At 36.0% G+C, this 21,743-nt stretch overlaps 1 protein-coding gene across 2 annotated transcripts in view; it reads right to left on the bottom strand.

The window, feature by feature from the left end:
- The window catches only part of LOC306867109 (dual specificity protein phosphatase 8-like), a 47,141-nt gene that overhangs the window by 11,342 nt on the left and 14,056 nt on the right, over positions 1-21,743 (bottom strand). For both annotated transcript variants that reach the window (XM_079412630.1, XM_079412631.1), the window contains exon 3: positions 14,198-14,336. In XM_079412630.1, the coding sequence (XP_079268756.1) occupies positions 14,198-14,336 (139 nt within the window). The remainder of the gene's footprint in view (positions 1-14,197; positions 14,337-21,743) is intronic.

The raw sequence follows: 21,743 nt of genomic DNA, 5'->3' as shown, positions 1-21,743 counted from the left end.
ACACCACTAGTTTTACTGTAAAGTTACATATCCTCTTACAAGAGGATATGGCTTTTGGTCTGTGATACAGCTGTGACTCAATGTTTCTATCAATACTTCCAAATCTCCTAAAACATGCTGAGCAATGAGGTGATAAAACATCATTGCTTGACTCGTATATTAGTTTTCATTTAACACTGCCAATCCTGTTAAACACTATTAATGCTAAAAAGACTATGATCTAGATCTTGCATAGTTCAGAAAAGACTCGAGGCTTCTAAGTGTAATGGCTCAACAGGATGCCGTCACTCAGTACTGGGCTGAAACCCAGTGTACAGGTCAAAGGTCAAGGTCATTAATCAAGGTCTGCCATGTTTCAGCTATTTTACCGACAGCCGAAGAAGGACCCGGTTTTAACACTTCTGGAGGCCAGTTACATCAGATTTGAATTTTCAGATGTTTTGCAAGGATGTGTTTATCGCCAAAAGCTTAAAACAATCTTATGTGATTCATACAAGTGGATGATGACATTTATGGGATTAAGCAAGAAACTTGTTCACTTATCACTGCGAGTTGTGAAAAAGACAAGGCGTCCTGAGAAGATTATTGACCAACTGTTGCACTGCTTCCTTTTTCCTAAGCTTAACATTAATGCTGCAATGGCAGAAGTTCAAATGTAGGGGGACAAAGAGAATTCTACGGAGCCCCTTAGAGCTCATGGTGGTGGAAAGATTTCGGGGTGGGAGGAAAAAATATTTTTCAAATCTTTTGCGTTCTCTAGTTTTGCGAGGGAACGCAAACATCTTTGCGAGAGAACGCAAAGTTTTGCGAGGGAACGCAAAAGATTTGAAAAATATTTTTTCCTCCCACCCCAAATTTTTTTTTCACCCACCGCGAAATCTTTCCACCACCATGAGCTCTTAGGGGCTCTGTAGAATTCAAGGTAGAACCCTATAATAAAACTGCAGTTGGAGTCAGTTATGAAATATTAAATACATATTACTAATATAGCTGCAAATTTCATTTAGAGCAGACATATAGTTTTTTTTTTCTTTTTCTTTAAATCACATTGTGATGTTGATGATTTGAACATATGTTTTGTTTGTGAATAAAATGGATTAGTTGAATTTGAACTGAGACCTGCAAAAACTATTTGCTTTAAATTTTTAATTTGCACCAGTGGTCCTGATATATGGGCAAACATGCATTAAACCACACCTCTGTATTATATTTTACCACATTTCATGTATCATCTATTCCCATGTTGTCCATTCTTTCCTTACCCAAGTAGTATAGGAGTGATTGAGGAACTAGGGTTGATCTACTAATATGGACGAAGGTCTCTGTTCCCCAACACTCCCCCCTTAAAAGACAACGAAAGAAAGCCATCTAAACCCCCTATGGAGAACTATGATGTCATCGGGCCACATGTAAACCAGGATAAAGGTCTCCAGAGAGGGTTACACAACTGGGAGGATGTGCTTCATGTGGGAAGGAAAGGGGGAGATGGAAAGAGAAATGGAGAGAGCCTGAGAGAGAGAGAGAGATAAATGAGAGGGAGTATTAATGCTTGCAATAAGACAGAAGAATTATGACAAAGCCCACATTCTTTACACAGGGGCTTCAAGCTCCGCTGGAAATCCAAATTTAGCCGAGGATGGAATGGAAGGATTTTGGGCCTCTATCAGGAAATGAGCACCAGGTTGCGTCACTTGTTTGTGTATGTCCTGTGTTCTGCAAACTTTTCCTGGAATTCATTGCATTCTTGAAGAGCCACCAAAACCTTTGTACATTTTGGAAGAGAATGGAACCAGGGCTGTCAATTTAACATGTTAATTTAGAACTGGAACATTACCTGAAATAAATCACCACATGTAATCATGCTCCCAGACTCGTATGTGAATTCTAGAATAAGGAATTTTCCTAATATCGGAGCTATTCAACACCCAGCAAATTTTAATAAATGGAGCAGTTTGTATCAATCTTTCTGAGTTACGACAACTTCTAATGAAATTACAGTTTACCAACAAACTACACTGAGTTAAAGGAATTTAATAATTTGTAGCATAAACACAAAAAGTTGATTACTCAAATCATTCCAACTAATCGAGTTGTGACCATGGAACCAATTAATCTAATATCTTTCAACTATTAAAAATATTTAAAAAACAACAAACAGCTAGAATAGCACATGTTAGATGAACTTATTTAGCAGGTAAATTTAGTGAACTGGTAGGAAATTGCTTGTCACTGGCATTTACACAGTCATTGCTCATATAGTCTATGTAGTGAATACATTCACATAGCTGTCCACAACCTAACCACGACATATACTCTTCAGATCAATGGCAACCACAAACACTTCCACATAACAAACTCTTTTACTGTAAATGTCAAAAATAACCACGTTAAACACTAACAGGTCTTTCTCGTTACTAAAAAACACAAAATATTTCAACATTTGTTATCCTTATCCAGTCCTAGGCAAAGCATGATGGGAATTCAGTCCACTACCCAATTTTCAAAAGTTATCAAGAATTTAATGAACTTACTTTAGGTCCCCTGAATTTCTTTTTAGAGCGTACTAGAAACCACATAATGATGGTCTAAAATTACTCAGAAAACCTTATACCAGAGTACCTTATCAACATTCTGACGACATCCATAAAAACATTACACATTACATAACACTGTGTTAGAGAGTTTTTCACAACAAACATTTCTTTCTGAAATTAGAAAAAAAAAGCTGGGCAGCACATGCAAAGCATGCAATGACTGTAGCAGCTTCAACATTTGAAAGGATACTATAGCAAAGTTATCGCTTTCCTTATTCAAACTGATTTTTTTTTTTAAATAAATGAATATAAGGTTGACCTGAAGAATGAAAGCTTGGAAAATTAAGAGCTATAATCACCGCTTATTGACATTAGAAATGTGACAATACACTTAGCTCGAGATGAGACAAAATACAGATACTTGGTTCACTAGAAAGAGGCAGTATTTTAATGCTATTTTTCAGAAAGTTTCAATGACAAAGTATTTGTCTTTTAATTACAAAAATTAAAACAATGCAGTTGTATTTAGAAACATTTTAACTAATCTAGGGCTGTAACTAATTATTATTTTGGTAATCAAGTAATCTACTGATTATTTTGACAATTGAGTAATCTGATATTTTTATTAACGCAAACAGACCTAAGTGAAAACCAGGCTTTAGTATAATTATTTATATATAAACTAATGATGAGGCATTAATAATTGGCTCAAATAAAATATCTAAACCAAGTAATTACATGGTTTTGTTGAACAGCACATTTAAAATACATAATGTAATATGCCTATACATAATATTAACATAACCAACTTAAGTAAATGATGTATTATAACAAATACCTGCAGAGGGTGCCAACGGCCTCTAAATTTTAATATTTGGCCACATGCAGAAACTTTTATTTTGAAATCGCGATGTACAATTCTTGGCATATTTAGACATAGGCTGATGTATTCTCCTGTGTTGGCAAAGGTTTATAAATGATTTACGTTACAAATCCAATGAGATAATGAACACTGTTTTCCCAGATGAACTTTAAGCAATTCAACACAGCATATACAGAGGAAGAGTTTAGCCCCTTATGATTACATGATTACTCTGAGCGGTTTACAAAGCTCCGCTGCTTTTTAATGAGTTTTTTCTATGTAAATATGCGTTAGATGGACATCTTTGACCATTGCGCCTCACCATTCATCAGGGCAGCGACTCTGCTACTGGATACTATTATGCGTGTCTTGTGTTTATAAGAGCAAAACAATTCTGTTTGGTTAGTAATGTTAGTTTGGTTGAGAGTGAAAGCTGTGCTCCTCTCATACCATTGGTAGGCGAACTCATGAACTCGAAAGTGATAAACAAGTTTTTTTTTGTTTTTTTTAAATGCAGGATTTTTTTTTTCCGCAATCAAACGCTGCACGCCGGAAATCCGGCACAGTGCCGGAGAACTTTAAGCCCTGCGCTAGTGTGCCTCTTGAGATCAGTGGAGTGAGGTTTACCTGCACTGCTCTTACTAGCTGACTTCCATTACACTCACCCCCCTAAGCCTCACTACCATCCGGGTCACGGCACCAATATAATCCCTCCAGTTCTACTTGGCCCACTCTGAGCAGGATTAGAACCAATGTTTCCAGCATGGGAGGCGGGCGAGCTAACAAGGACACTAAAGACCTGGCCTCCTTACTGGCCTCCGTTACACAGAGCATCTACTGAAACGAAGCTGTGAAAACCTCACAAATTGTTGTGACATTACAAACATATTTGGCTTTTTTCCAAAAGCAATTTGCATTTCATTCATATATATTTATCAGTTCATGCATTCCCTGAGAATCGAACCCATGACCTGGCGTTGCTAGCACTGTTCTCTACTGTTTAAGCTACAAGAATTCCATAAACCATAAACTTGGCCTGCCCTGAATGAAATATGCTGCCTCTTGGAAGTTAGCCAATCATAACACGCTATTTACATAGAAGCCTTCAAGGTACAGTAGCAAAACTACCCCTTTGTGGGTGGAAAAATTTAATTATGACTATTTTTGGTGCAAGAAACCATCGTTAACGGTATAAAAGAGGATAAAATAAAATGCACTGACAGTGCTGAAGATGAATGGATATATATACAGTATATATAATATACAGTAGAGTGGAAAAGTATTCCTCAATTTAATTAAGTGCACTGAATGCTTTTATTTTTTAAAGCTAATTTGGATGGTAGGTAGATTCAAGGAAAGGAAAGGGTGAAAAAGAGGGAAACGGTAGCAGAGAGGAGAGGAGAAGTAGTTCATGTCATGCAGAAAGTATTTGGCACTGGTCGGCCCGCTGACATTTCTTCATTTCTTCAGCTGGTTTCTCAGAATTGACATAACACATATAATTTGAGGTCTATGAGAGCACAGAGAAACTATAGCCAAGTTTACAGCGGGCCATATGTAGGACAAATGCTACTCATTTCTTCATACCGCAAAGTGGTGTATGTGTATGTCGAGGGTACAGGGTGGAGACTGAAAGGTCAACTTTTTTGACCTTTGCAAATCTGTGGCGTGTATATGTGTGCTGTTCAAGTAGGCGACTGGCGCCAGATGTGATGACCACAGGAGCCTGAACTAAAAATAGAGCCATGCTCTAATCAGAAAGACATACGACCAGAGAAAGAGTGTGTGTGTTTGTTGAAAATAACAGAGCACCAAGTACGTCCCTCGAGAGCTTACCTCATCCTAATGGCAACAGTGGCTCTTTTTCAATAGAAACATTGATCCCTATGCTGCTCTGGGACGATAATGGAAACGGGTTACTTCGACACAGGAAGTCAAACTGCTGCATGATAAAGTTAACCATGTTAACCATCTAAAGTCAACCAAACAGTTGACGATAGCCAATGACTTCCACAGTAAGAAAAAAAAAAATTCAGAGGGAACCAGAAACTGGTTATCGACATTCGTCATAATATCTTCTTTTGTGTTCGACAAAAGGTTCATACAGGTTTAAGAGATTTTATTTTTCACATCATGCTGCTTTGGTCAGTTTGTTGTACTATTCCTCACTTGTAGGACACTTTGGATAAAAGTGTCTCCTAAATAAACTAGAATAGTTTAGACAGTAGTAGAAAATGTAGTGCTTGTCCATGCAAAACTCACCACCACAATGCAAGGGTATTTTGGGACGCATCAAGGAAAATGCTATGTGGTTGCTAGGGTGTTCTCGATGGATGCTAGGTGTTTTTCTATAGGCCCAAATCAAAAACAGCCAACCCCCAAGTGTATAGTGTTCTGGGGCTGGATTCATGAAACATTCTTAAGAAGAAAACTCTTTTTAACGGTCTCATTTTCTAACATAATAATAAAGTTAAGAATGAAAAAAAAAATAGGAATGTTCTTATCTTTTTAAGATTTTTCTTAAACAGAACTTTAAGACACAATTTGAACTCCTGATAAAATTTTCCTAAAAATTATTCAAGAATATAATATAATCAAAAAACACCTAATTAACCCTGTCATTTATAAAAAAAAAAAAACTATATTTGAAAACCTTGTGAAATTTTTAAGAACTGCACTTAGGAACATTTTTACAAGCTTAGAATTTAAGAAATTTCTTGATTTCTTAATAAAATTCTGGCACACCCCTCTAGATATGACTTGGGCTCCAAAGTAAGTTCATGGGATTTTCATCGCACATTCCATCCACCAGACAAATACTGAGTTGGATCGCGTCAAAAATAGCATTTCTGAAAGTACAAATGTTGAGCTTTGGTGCCTATATGGGAAACATAGGTTTGAATCTGGCCTGCATGGTGCTCGTCACGTCACCAGATGTTAACTGATGAACTGGAGTCGTGTGAATAAATTGTGGATTATTGTGATGTTTTTATCAGCGGTTTGGACTATTGGTCCATTGGTGGATATGAAAATATGATTGAGTTTTTTTGCTATAATCAGGGCTTATAACAGTTAAAGTCAAGCAAATATAATAGGAAACATTTTTCCAGAGAAGTCCGTCAGACTTTTTCCTGTGCTGGTTTAAATCATGAATGCCCTCCTGTCCTTTACCTCAACTGGGCGTAGAAACGGCGGTAAAATTGGAGTTTTGGCTGACCGTGGGGAGTCTGGAGTCTGAGAAAGAACGTCATGTTGAGGGCAGGCTTACAGTGAAAGGATATATTGATATTGTTTTAGAGCGAATGCGTCACCACCTGTTCATTACCTCATTTTGGCGAACACACACAAACACTTCAGCAAGAAACGCCCAGTTGCATAATAGAAGCCGGGAGCGAGACAAAGCTGAATTCAGCTCCAAAAGCAGCTAAATACAAAGGGGAAAGGAACAGCCGCGCTCTGCTCCCTGCCAAGCTAAAACTTTCATCTTCTAATTGAGCGTAATTTGCTACTTTCTGCTGAATTCCTCCCACTTTTGCTGCATTAACAATTGGTGCTACAGAGGACATTTCATTTAGCCTTTTTGAATGGAATATCACAAATTTTAAAGCATCTGCAAGTTTAAAATACGAGTTAGAAATGGACTCTTTGCATTTTTGTTGGTTTCATATGGTTTTAAACCGTTTTACAGTATTTAAATAGATAATGAAATTAATTGATCAATACATTTAATGAAAAAAAAAAAAATTAATAAAAATGTCATGTGGTGTAACCATCAAGTAAAAAGTAAAAACATTTTCTTTACACCTTGAAAACATGTGAGTGTACACATCTTAATTATTATTAAAAAAAGGTTTTTAAATGTATTTTTCAAGGTAAAAAGTATTTAATATGAAGATCATTCATTGTTAATTCATAAATATCATTAGTTTTGGTAAGTAGCACCGCATGATATTTTACAATCTGAGCTAACCTTGACTTGACATAAAAAGGTAAAATTATCGAATATTTATTCGATTTATTTGACTTATTGACCTTGACATACAGTCAAGGGTTTTGCATGTTGGTCGGACCATATATTTTTGATTTTGTGGAAGGTTTTAATAAAATACAAAACTAAGGTTTTCTTTCAAGAAGTTAGTTTATTCAATTAGGATTTTTTCTTCATTATGATATACGGATATCACCCTGAAATCTCCTATTACATGCTGAAAACTGATTCCTGTATTTTTGAATAAATTAATATACATGACAACAATGAGAATGATATCATTGATCCATATAATACCTGGAGAAAGTGACATACATCAACGCATATAGGTGGCCCAGTGGACTTGATGTCATACCATGCATAGAAAAACAAAGGCAGATGGTGACAGGCTAGCGAGATTAAGAGTGATTGCACATCTGCAGGACACACACATTCGTTCTGAAGCTTGTCCCTGTGGGTGAGGTGTGAAAGGTTCAGGCGGTGTGTGTAAATGTGTGTGTGCCATTCCAATAAGAAGAACGGCGTGAACGGCATGCCTGTGGAGGGAGGTGGACGATCAAATTCAACAACAGCTCGCATAACATTTCAGATCCTGTGATCGCCCGACATTAACAGGAAACGGAATGCCAGCTCAACAGGCAACAAAGACGAACTTGCTGACAGACAACGGGGCGAACCCAAAGAGTTGGTTCAGGTGTGGTAGTTTCAGCTAAACCCTACAGGAAATGAAGCAGATGAAGAAGTTTGGTGTGAAGTTCATGGACAAAATATAAATACACTTGTGATTTGTGCCACATACTTTTCAATGAGCTGAAAGCAAACAACGTCTTTCATGTTATCATCCATTTACATCACTACATAAACATGGCCAAGTATGCTGGCAAACTGACAAATTTGCACACTAAACATTGTAATGCTTCACATCACTCAGCCTGGACTGCTAAATTGTGCTGAAAAATTGGTGAAATTACGGTCTCGTACCATTTTAGATATTTTTTTTACCATCTACTGACCAAGATTTCACAACAGTTACTAAAATGTAAAAGGTGTTTAACTGATTAGATTCTCCCGGATCTGAATTTGGCACTTCCAAAAACTTTGCATAGCCTTTTTAAAGATCCAAGCATTAGAAATTCAGAGCCAAGCATTTTATCCTCAGAGGAAACGCAGGTAAATACAAAGTTCTGTCATGAAACTCTAGATGGCGCAGGCCGATAGGTTCCAACTCAATTTAAAATAATTACATAAACAGTTTCTTGATTGGTTTCTTTTCAGATCAGCAGCCAATGAGCTTGCTGCTCAACATTCAAATACTTGGCTATTGCTTGCTATAGCAGTTGCAGCACGCTTTAGAAACCCTCCTCCTTCCCCAGCTCCACCTGGTGATTTCATGTATTCTATATATGGGAGTTATTTCATATGTTATATATGCAGCAGCAGTATTTCCTAGATGCTCACAGCAGCATTTGCATTTCATGACCCCTTTAACTTCCATGGAACCTTACAAATACACAAAAGGCTCTTTATAGTGGAAAATGTTTTTTTATTTTTTTTTTAAATGTCCTTTACTGTAAGAAAAAACTGGTTATTTTAGGAACTGGTTATTTTTTCTATGGCATCATTGCGAAACAAATCTTTTGGAACGTTTGTTTTTAAGAGTGTACACAAACATCTTTGACAACCACTCATAAAAAAATACTTTTTTTTTTACAGAAAGTGTTGAAATTTCATGAAATCCTCCTCAAATAATGTTATCAAACAATGAAAGCATCACTTGCTCTCCGTTACATCAGTCTGATTGCTTTGAGGGACTTTCAAAGTTGGTTTGTGCATAAATGGCACTCTTTTATTCAGATAGCATTCATACTAAGGAAACAGTGGCTGTTTAAGACAGGAAGTGGTCATAAACATCCTGTTCATTTAGAGTCTATCACTTACAATCATCACTATTCCGATCATAACACCATATCTTATCTTATGCTAAACCAAAAACGCTGTTGCACAACTCAGTAGCTCTGATTCAATCCCTCATTCGCTGTTTCTGCTCTCTGCATTACTGGTCACTGTAATGTATATGTACAGTGTGTGAACAGCATTGTGCGCATATATGTCTGTCAATTTTTTTGCTCAACTTATTTTGTCCACAAGGTGGCAATACTTGCTCCGCCGTAGTGTTGCAGTAAAAAAAAAAAAAAAGAGAGACAAAACAATTACTACTACAGACACAACAACAACAAATGCCCGTGTTGAGCACTTGTGTGAGGGGATTTAGAGATGCTTGCAACTTTAGTTTAAAGCAAAGACCATTTTATCACAAATAACTTCTGGAGAGAAATAGCACAAACACTGGACAAGGATGAAACTTTCTAGTGCGCATGTGTCGAGTGTCTGTTTACGTGCACACTATCAAATGGCGTATACTTTGAAAAACTGTTTACAGGTTACAGTCAGACTGCAGAAAAATATTGGCCAAATCCATTTTTTTCTTGCTCATGTGTGACTTTTGTTGTTGATGTTTTTGTTCATGAAAATGTGAATAGCACAAACTACATGGAGTCTGAACTTTTGAATTCTCACTTGGGTCACTTCTACATGTGGTCCTAATTCCGATTCAGCAATTCAGCAATGCGACCTCATTCTAAACAGTCATGTTGGAATTTATGTGACTTTTATGTCACCCTAGTTCGACATTCATCATAATTCTCCGCTGATGGGATTCACTCCAAAGATTTTTAAAGTTCACAAGAAACGTAACTAATGTTCATTCCGGTACAATTTGACATTAGCATGTTGCTAAGTTAACAGCACGAAAAAAACGACAAAAATTTTTTTTTTTAACGAAAACCCTAAGAAAATGAACCATGGTTCTACAACAAATAAAACCAAAAAACTATGCTTACTACAGTTACACCATGGTAAACACAACTTACCCATGGTTTTGCTACACTAACCATAGTTTAACCATGGTATATGTAGTATAAATGCAGTTATTCAAATGGTAATCAATGTGCCAAAAAACATGGTTACTACTACATGGTTAATACACTCTAAAAAATGCTTGGTTAAATACAACCCAGCGCTGGGTAAAATATGGACAAACCCAGCGAGTGGGTTGTTTTGACCCAGTGGTTGGGTTAAACCAGGTGTGCCCACACTCAATTAAACAGTATTTCAACCTACCAGACCAAACAATAAGGACTGCTTATAAACTACTATACGGGTCCATTCAGAATCACTAAACACACCAAAATACAAATGAAAAATTAAACCACTGTGAACTCCGCGATCTGAAGGCGGCTCGACGCCACAGTGAATAGTTCCTTTGTCAGAACAAGCAGTTTGGAGCATCTGATTATATCTGATATAGCAAAAATATGATGTTATAGTGATGAGTGAGCCGACAGCGTGTACGGTTCGTTTGCGCATCAAATAACATACACAACGCGCAGCTAATGCACGATCCTGTGCGTCACTGTAATCATCTTTACCTTGATTACAATCATCATCCATCAAACCATCAAACTTTTCAATGACACTGGCTTATTTTATCCAGCCGAGAGCTGTAGTTTACGTATCATATGCTCATACAGCGGTTTTGAGCCGCCGTTCAGTTTCACACAGCGCGATGAGAAACGGCTTGAGCTGCTCCGAAACACAGAACATCACAGAATACGTAGAGAGATTTAGTTTTAGGTTATCTCGTGCCCCCCGGTTGAGAACCACTGACCTAAAGCACGATCTACCAGCATTGCCTTCACGATCGAACTATTGGGCACCCCTGGGTTAACATTTAACCCAACAATAACCAAATCACTGGGTTTGTCCAAATTTAACCCAGCATTTTTTAGAGTGTACACTACAATAAATCCATGGTTAATTTTCGTAAGGAATGACACACAAATATGGTGAAAATGCATTTTAAATGAACTCTTCTTCTGTCAGCTTTTTGTTTTTTAAGTTGCCAGCCACGCCAGCATTTTTGGTCATTTTCACAAAATTTTCAATACCCCCCGAATATTATATTGTATGAATATCTGAACATGTAATACGTCAAAAGAAAGAACAGAGCCTCTGCTTAAAAACATGTAATTTGTAGTGAAATTACTATAGTTCCATTTGAGAGCAACAGGAGACATGCAAAAACTTTTATCCCTGCAATACTGGACTGAATACATCCAGAAGCATTACATCATCTCCTCTAGAGCTGTCCTTTAATGTTTATCATTAAGTCTGAGAATGATAATACAAGCATGAATATAAAAAAAAAAAAAAAAAAAAAAATTATGGAGCCAAAACCTTAGCAAACACCACTACTAATTGCATTCCATACTTTAATGTGTCTTATATTAATATTCACTATTTTTAGATGAGAAATGCGTTTTTGTTTTTCTAAATTAAAGGTGCTGTCTCAGCTTCAGTGATGGTCGTGTTAACTTTCCATGTCACGTCTGACACATTTCTAATTTAAGCTTACAGAAAAACACTAAATGAGACTCAAGGAGGTCTTACGGTGACAGCCGCTTCAGTGCAAGCAGCCACATAATCAAAGATTTGCAGAAGTGCTGAAATTTCCCCAAATCCTGACTGAAATACATTTGAGCTTCTTTTCACTGCTGACATATTTGGATCAAGCAGCTTAGTAAGAAGTGAGAGGAAAGAAAAAAAACATAAGCTTCATGCTGAAAACGGCCAACTATGAGGATTTCTACAGACTCATCACTTTAAGAGCTGAACTTTGCTGTGATGATCGTTATTAACAAAGTAATTATTATAGGGAGTGACAAAAAGTTGGGATGTAAAACATGTTTAAGCGTTTTCTTAGGGTTTGATCTCTATTTGCCGGTTAAAGTGCATGCCTTTGGCAACCAGCAGCTCTTTTGTGTAACATGACATCATTTGATTGACAGCAGGAGATTCTTGTTGGACCAGTGCATAGCAGCTGCACGAATGGTTAACATTATATCTTTAATGCTTTTCCTCAGAAGTTGTGCAGGAAGTAATTTTTACATTTATTTTTTACTATTTATAATATTTACAGTATCAATCTAAGGCTGATGGATTTCGATTATTATCATTTTGAGTGTTATGATATATTAAATACATATAAAATTAATATTAATATGTTTGTTATATTATCTAGAAACAATGTATTATTTAATAATATATTACTACAATATATTGTTTTTAATTATGAAATAATATATTACGTTCTAATGCTACATCATTATAGTTTAATAATACTATATTTTATATACAAAGAGTGAGAGAGAATATATGTGAATATTAATGTTGGTTACAATATATACATAATATATTGTTTTAAATATATATTTTTTAATTAGACAATAACACATTAGACAATATTTGCCATTTAAAATATTTACTGCAGTATCCCTTGCTAAGTATTTTGTCTACAAATTATATTTCATATTTTAGTATATACATAATATATAAAATATTTAAAAATAACAAGACATGTACATGCAATTTTGCTTTATTTTTCATATTTTTGTATTATATATTTTGATTAAAGTCGCATAAAAAAAGTTTTTAAAAAACACTTATTTTTATTAAAATTATTAATAATAATTACTACTAATGTAATGACCAATATGCATTAATAAAAGCGTGACCCCCCCCCAAAACAAAAAAAAACATGTATAAAGTTAAATTAAAAAATGTACTATAAAATAATTAAAACATACATGAAACTCTTCTTTTTTTAATTATTATTATTATTTTTATTTTTGAATGTTACATCACAAATAATGGTTTAAAAAAATCTAACTTTAACCAACTATTAAAATGTATATTATTGATGATTATATATTTATATTAATGATTATAATCATTAATACTAATAATTTAATGACCAATATGCAGGAAAAAAAGCATAAAAAAAAATAATAAAAGCACACACACAAAAGAGTCCCATTTAAAAGCTAACTTTAACCAACTATTAAAAAATGTATTATTTTATAGTGTATTTTAAGAAATGCATTAGCTTTTTAATATGCATTATATTTACGTCAAGCTTTAGAGTGTGAAACAATCAAACATGGAAAAATCAAGTGTCTTCTTATATTCTTGTTTCAATGCCAATCTTTTGCAGAAACATGTCTTTTGCACATAAAGTGGTGTTTGTGAGGCTTTATCAGCGTGTAAGACCTGATTCTGAGTGTGTGTGTGCGTTTGCCATGCATCAGGAGAGTGAAGCTGTGTGTGTGTGTGTGTGTGTGTGTGTGTGCGAGCGCTGCACGCGAGCCCTGCTGTACTAATAATTTAATGGCCAATACGCATAAAAAAGCATTACAAATTATTAAAAGCACACACACAAAAAATATACATTTAAAAAGATATAGCCTTTAACAACTCTGGTGACAGATTTAGGTGAGTTTCAGTGTATTTTGTTGGTGTCTACAGCAAAGAGCGACACAAAGGGAAATCAATTTGCAAACCTTGAGGAGCGTTTTAACTAGACAACTACATGGTGCAAAACAAGTAGTGAAGCAGTCGAGTGTGTGCATTCCTCCAGTGATGACATAACAAAAATGAATGTCAGCAATCAACACAAATCATCAAGGTCTCTGATTCATTTACACAGAAAAGAAAACAGTCAGACAAGACGGAGCCATGAGGGAAATTAAAGAGAGAGAGACAAAAATGTGTAAAAGTAAATGTGAGGGAATGACAGAAGAAAGCAGGAGTGTGTTTGGGAAACGGTGGTGTAAGAATCGCCCTCTGCTGGTGTAAACCAGAATCAACACGTTCCTGTCTCTCTCCAGCAGTTTTCTAGCGTGAGTCTGTCTGTACCTGTCAGCAGAGACACCCTGTGGAAGGAGCCATCCAGCTTGCTCAGAAGGATGTGGACGAAGCCGTCTTTGGGAAGCTGACTGGCGTCTTTCGTGCTCTGATCGTACACCACCACCTCCTGCCTGCGGCCCAGGTCCACCTTCAGAGCACAAACACACACAGGAACCCATCAGCAGGATGTCACATATACACGGCACCGCAAGCTGAGTGCAAACACACATCTGACTATTTCACAATAGAGCAAAGCTGCTATGATGAAATAAACCGTAGGAAACATATCAAAATAGCTCAAATAAATATTTAGAAAATATTTAGAAATAAAATCAGATATAATTTATATAATCAGATATACAAATATGCATGATTGTTCATATAAACACACACATACGTATATATATATATATATATATATATATATATATATATATATATATATATATACACACAGTTGAAGTCAAAAGTTTACATACACCTAGTAGAATCTGCAAAAAGTAAGAGGGATCATACAAAATGCATGTTATTGTTTATTTAGTACTGACCTGAATAAGATATTTCACATAAAATATGCTTGCATATAGTCCACAAGAGAAAATAATAGTTGAATTTATAAAAATGTGAAAAGCTAACTTTAACCACCTATTAAAAAATGCATTATTTTTATAGTGTATTTTAAGAAATGCATTAGCTTTTTAATATGTATTATATTTACGTCCAGCTTTAGAGTGTGAAACTCTAAACGCAAGTGTCTTCTTATATTCCTGCTTCAAATGACAATCTTTTGCAGAAACACGTCTTTTGCATGTAAAGTGGTGTTTGCGAGGCTTTAGCGCGTGCATCAGTGCGTGTGTGTGTGTGCGTTTGCCATGCAGCAGGAGCGTGAAGCTGTGTGTGTGTGTGTGTGTGTGTGTGTGTGTGCGCTGCACGCGAGCCCCGCTGTCTCAATGTTGTCAGGCAGTTTTTAATCACATGACCATCAGCCAGAGCCGCTGCAGAATGACGCACTACAATACTGGAGCACTACTGGAGAAAACACACAGAGAGGAGAGGAGGGGAGGAGAAACCAGGCCAGTGACAGAGGATGAAGATGAGGATAGATGGAGGGACAGAGAAAAAGGATGAGAAGAGGACAGACATGCAGGAAGCAAAAACACACAATACTGGTGATTAATAATAATACATGGGAGTGTAGCAACAACTGCAATTCTCAATGACTTTAGTAAAAAAAAAAAAGCAATAAAATAAGCCAAGTAGGACTTTATTTCGGAAAATGAATGAAGAAATTTTGAATTTTGACGATCTAATTGGAATAGACAAGAAATGAAGTTTTCAAGCTTCACAATGTGGTCCATAGGACTGTGTAAGAAACAGAAATTTAAGTTTCTCTTTAGTAAAAATCGTGAAAATAATGCATTCAAGCTTTTATTAGCGAGTTTATGAGAAAAGTAATGATTAGTGATGCGCCAAAAAGATTTTTTACCAAAACCAAAGTGAAAGTTTTTATTTATCCGAAATTTGAAAGCAAAAATAAAGTTTTGGTAATTGAATTTGGGTAATTGAATGATTCATGCTATTCAGGATGTTGTATTCTCAGGTGATACATTAAATCAGTCTCGAAAAACATAGAAAAGTTCTTCGTGTTCAAGAATATTTTTGAATATTTTGCCAAAATTTCAGTGCATCACTAATAACAATGTCCGATTTGTGAATGCATACTTATTTTTGAGTTGGATCTTTAAAATGAATCATTTACACAAAATTTATTTGAATTATTTGTTTTTTCAATAATACTGATTCAGTGTGTGTAAATAATATACAGTATTTTAATTTTTGGGTGAATATGATAAGGTCTAGCGATCGACCGATATTTGTTTTTTGACAGACGGTGCCGATATCTTGAAAAGCCAATGGCCGATATAATTTTATTTAATGTTAATTAATATTTAAGAAATTTTAAATCATTTTAAAATGGATTAAAAAATAAATGTGTAAAATAAACATACTTATATTTTAGATGACAAAGTATTTTTCACAAATAAATAAATATTTAATAAAAATATAATTAAAAAGTAAGTAAACACTGTGGGCGTTGGGAATCATATTGTTCAAACAGTCATTTTACATACAGCACACAGTGAAAATGACATGAATATGACGGTGGGCAAATGCATAACGCGCAGCATAATTTGAAATCACGAGTTTAAAGTTTGTTGATCGCGCGTTTCCTCCTGACCGACCGTAAAGCAGACCACACGCGTTCATGCAGGATACAAATGCACACTTCACAAGATCTCACAACTGGATTCTACTAAGTTTGCAAGGTTTGCGAAATTAAATGTCCATTAATCATTCAAAGATTTTTTTTAAATGACAAATGCGTATTTGCTGAATGCTCTCGGCAAATGAGAAAGTACAGGCTAATGTTTGCCTTTCTGTTACTAATAATATGACAGCAATCGTTATAATACTTTTTGTATACATTTAATTCCTTTGTTTAACAGTTCTGATTATTAGACAGACTTCTATCTATATAGACAGAACTGTTAATGACGACAGAGAACTAGAGGGAGAATGTGAGCGCTGTGTGCTCAGGCGCTGCCGCTCTCAGCTCCGTCAAAATAAAAGTCCTGCCTCGGAACAGAAAAACATATCGGCCGATGCCGATATTTAAAACTATTACAAATATCGGCCGATATATCGCTCGATCACTAATAAGGTCCCTCCATTTCTGAAGTGATTTGTCTTGTTATCGTTACAGTTGTGGGGTGTGGACTTCCCTATCTGCACAGAATTAGAACGATTATTATAACTTTAGAGTTAAAGTTGTCATTATAGTTATCATCTTTGGTGCGAACGGGCTTTTAGCTACTAAAAAAATCAGCTAACCATTACATAATAATCATTAGATAAAAGGTCAGATCTTATTTAACCTGGCCTTTATTCTAAACAGCACTAACCTGGTTTCAAATCCACATTAATGGACTTTAGTCAATTCAATCTACTACATTATCATATTTCCTTTCATCCAAATAAAGCTGAGCTTTGGACTTCACAACACATTATATTGATCATTTAATTAACAGCCTCGCAAATGTAGGGTGATTCTAAAAGTAAGAAAGAAGGTGAGAAGATGTACGTGTGAGAAACCGAAAGTCTGTGTGTGTAACACCAGCTTGGCATTGTGCCTAAAAGGTGATGTCACCTGCCGAAGGTCGGCCGCGGTGGAAAATTACTATGTTTCCCTGCCAGCCCAACTCCACTGACTGTGAAAGTTAAATAATAGCACCTCAGTCCTGGTTGTAAAGGGCCTGGAGAACGTTTACACCTAGCGCTCTTCATGTACCTTGAGTGATTATGCAAGTGAAGCTTAGCTGTTAGATAAGGTATTAAACTGAGGCTATTGATTGACAGGGGATGGTGAGAAACTAGGCCCTGTCCATCTCTCGCAGGCCCTGCCCCTTCTGTACAAGGTGTTCCGCCTTAATTGGATGAAGGCTAAATCTAGACGGTGACATCATCACCTGAGGATTATGGGCTCTCGTGAAGGCCTGCTGAAGCCTGGGTCACCTCTAGGGCAAACACGAATGCTGCTACATTCACACATATGACTGCGTCGTCAACTGGTTTTTAACAATAAGTCCTGGTCCACATCAAAAATATGGGCATATTAGTAATTGTGACATACAATTTTCTTTTAAATTAAAAATGCTTTTCCCTTTCTTTTTTAAAATCTAATTTTGTGTTAAAAAAAGATTGTACTGCTCATATTTTACACTGGAAATGGAAGGTCAACTTGAGTGCACTGCATTGTGGGATATTCACAGCAGTGTGCTGAATATTTAAAATATATAATGGCTTATATAATGTATGATATCTATTATTTTATTTATTAATTATTTTAGACAATAAATATGTAATGTACTGTATGATGTAAAATATTTTAGTTATTTTTAAACAATAAACATGTACTGTACAATGTATAATATTGCTTATTTTATTTATTCATTTTAGACAGTAAATATATAGTATACTGTAAGATGTATATCTACTATTTTATTTATTTTAGACAAATATATAATATTATGTATAACATTTATTTGAGTTATTTTTATTTAAACCGTAAACAATGTATTACATAATATATCATATTTAAAAAATATTTTAGACAATAAATATATTTTGTAATTTATAATGTATAATATGTATTTTATTTATATTTAAACAATATACAATGTACTGTATATCTATTTTATGTCAATTATTTCAGACAAGAAATATATAATGGCCTGTATACTGTATAATATTTGTTAATTATTTCAAGCAAAAAATATATAATGTATTATGTATTATTTTTAGACAACTTTTCACTCAGATAAGATTGCAAGAGTATATCTATTGGAACTATAACAAATACAGTTGTAAAAAAATACAACTATAATATCGTTATAGATTATTCATGTGTTCCATGCATACAGAAATGGACACAATGTGAACAGCATACAGTACATATAGCATACTGAAGAAATATTAAAAATAGTACGGTAATATGCTATTTCGAACATAACCAGAGACACCTCGAAAATCCTGTCAGCAAATGCTATGGGGTGGTAATTACGTACCCACTTATTACTAAACCAAGCCATAGAGAGGTTCAGTAATAGTTAGGTGTCACCCGCAAAGACGAGCGTGTCAAATAGCTACATTTTCCAAGAGCCAAAGGATGGTCCCAAGGTCACCCAACATGTTCAGATCGTTTACATGCTGTGACATAAGCAGGATTTTAAAAATGGCACGTTCGATTTCTATTTATGTCAACTGTCGTGTGTGTCGACACATATATCCTGAGACTGTTTGACCAGTGCCATTCACTTCTTGTCTGCCTCATTTGTTATAATTTAACTTGTTGACAAGTATGTCCTCTGTCCCTTCACACGTTCAGTAGGCACATCAGGACATAGTCAACAACAACGTAGGAGTCATTTTTCACATCAAAACGCGTAGAGAGCTACAGGATAGGAAGCTACTTACAGCTTTTTAGTGTGTTACCACTCAAGTTAAGGTTAGTGAATAGTCAATTTTTTTTTTCCAAACAAGAAATACTGTAAAATCTATAATATCTATTATTATCAATGTCAATGTTGCAAAGTTAGTGTCATTATCCAACTCAAATTCAAGTTCTTATTCAATAATGTCAGTGCAGTTTTATTTATATTACTGCAAATTATTTTTCTTTAAAGGGGTCATATGATGCGATTTCTTGTTTTCCTTTTCTTTAGTGTGTATAAGATCTGCAGAGTTACAAAGCTCAAAGTCTCCCACAAAAGGATTTATTCTATCTAAAAGAGAAGGCTGATCCAGACCGGGCTAAAACGCCTCATTAAAACACACCCCCACATGATGTGGAAATATTTGCGAAATGCCCCCCAAACGTGCACGCAAAGAAAGAAGGTGTGGTTTCAGTAGCAGAAGCACTTTATTTGGCCTTCCGAAAGTAGATGCAATTAGGAATCACTGTTAAGATTTGTTTACAACAGAACAGCACAACCCAAATGTTCAAATTTGTGCCACGCAGTTTATGGACGACAGTTTCGTGAACCTAGGAGAGTACAAGGCTGGCTGTGCTCAAAGGCTATTTCTAAAAAAAAAAAAAAAAAAGGTCGGAGTCATGTGACCTGCTCATGAACCTAGTCGCACTCGAGTAGAGCTCCTTACATTTGTTCTCTTTTTGCTGATTTTTGTCATTTTGTTTTAAGTTTTATTCATTGATGGTGCTTTACCTGATGGCATTCAGTCGTAAACAGCAGGAGTTGTCTCCATCGGCTTCTCCGATTAAGAAGAAATCCAAGCCACCGACCGCGAGCGATATGATGGACAAGATGGCGAACACTGTTACACACTTTGAGGACATTCTAAGAACCGAGTTGATGGCGATGCAGAACGAATTCGCTTCTCACGTCAGTTGTTCAGTCGCTATGCTCTAAACTGGATCTTCTTACAGAGGAGATGAGAGAACAAAAGAAAGTTGTTGCAGATCACGATAGGCGAGTATCCTCGCTCGAGCAACAGGTTGTGGACTTACAGGATCGCTACAGGTGCAGCAATCTGCATCTGGTCGGATTGCCTGAAGGTACTGAAAAGGACGACCCTATGGGCTTTTTGAAAAGGCTGCTACCGACGTGGCTCCTGTCTCTGGCGGGCAAAGAGATTGAAGTGGAGTGAGCGCATCGTGTGTACACAAGGCTCTCCTCGATCGTGCTAAACCATGGGTTTTCATCTTTAAACTTCTGCGGTACATGAACAGGGAGCTCATTCTGTGGGCCGCCAGACTTCATGACCCGGTGAAAACTTCTGATGGAGCAACACTGTCGCTCTTTCCAGATTTTTCTCCGGTCACCGCAAAAAGAAGAAGTGCATTTGCGCCAATTAGGAAGGAGATGAGAGACGCTGCCATTCCGGATTTTCTCCTTTATCCTGCAACGCGAACCTAAAATGCTACACTCCCCAGAAGAAGCAAGAGTTTTTCTCTGATCCCATTCATCTCAGTGAGCTTCAGCTGGACATTTGCTGTCTAATCGGAGAAGAGATGCTCTAAATGGTTGGGTGACTGTCTCTTTCACTGTTCACTTTAATGTTCACTTCTTAATCAGTAAGCGATACTGTATGCACAATGAACTATGAATTATGATATTTTATTTGTATTCTTTATCTCTCCTCTTGTTTTTTTTGTTGTTTTTTTTGAATGCTACCTAGTCAATATGTGACTATGAGGCCAATGTTGGTGCTACAGTAATGTACAGGTTTTTGTTGACGCCACGGACCATATTAAGGGGTGCTGGCAGATCAAGGTTTGTTCTTGGTTTGATCTGCCTTAGTTCATGGGAATGTGTTTATGTTTTTTTGAATGGTAACGGGGAGGGTGGGGGGTGGTTTAATGGTAGACTCAACTGGTTTTATTTTCAAACTTGTATTTTGTGTTATGCAGTAATTATGTTCGATACCTATGACTGACTAATATTCTGAGTTGTAATATTAATGGGCTAAATGGCCCTCAGGATTTCTGGATTTTTTGCGAAAAAGAAAGATTGATATAGTGTTAGTTCAAGAATCCCATTTGAAAGAGGATATACACAGGTGTAATAATAAGTTTTATGAAGTGGTATCTCACTCATCTTCGGATACTAAAACCAAGGGTGTCCTAATATTGGTGTGGAAGACTTTAAATATTACTATTTTAGACAAAGGTTGTGATACAAATGGTAGAATAACATATAAAAACAATAGTGGAGAATAGGAATATTGTATTTCTCTCAGTTTATGCCCCTTGTACTCCTGACCATACTTTTTCTGTTTTGTCAACCTATCTCTTGAAGTTTTCAGATTTTTAAATTGTATTGGGTGCAAATACAAATTCTGTAATGTCGCATATCCTAGATAGATCGGGACCAAAGGAATCACACTCTCAAGCTTTGTGTTCTGACAAACTTTGGCAATGTGTAACCTCATCCTCGTTGGTGGACAGTTGGCGTTTATTAAACCCTTCTGCTAAGTC

This window comes from Barbus barbus, assembly GCF_936440315.1.
Source record: "Barbus barbus genome assembly, chromosome: 48".
NCBI classification, from domain to species: domain Eukaryota; kingdom Metazoa; phylum Chordata; class Actinopteri; order Cypriniformes; family Cyprinidae; genus Barbus; species Barbus barbus.
The sequence above is the reverse complement of the archived record's forward strand: the minus strand, read 5'-3'. Positions and strand labels throughout refer to the sequence as shown.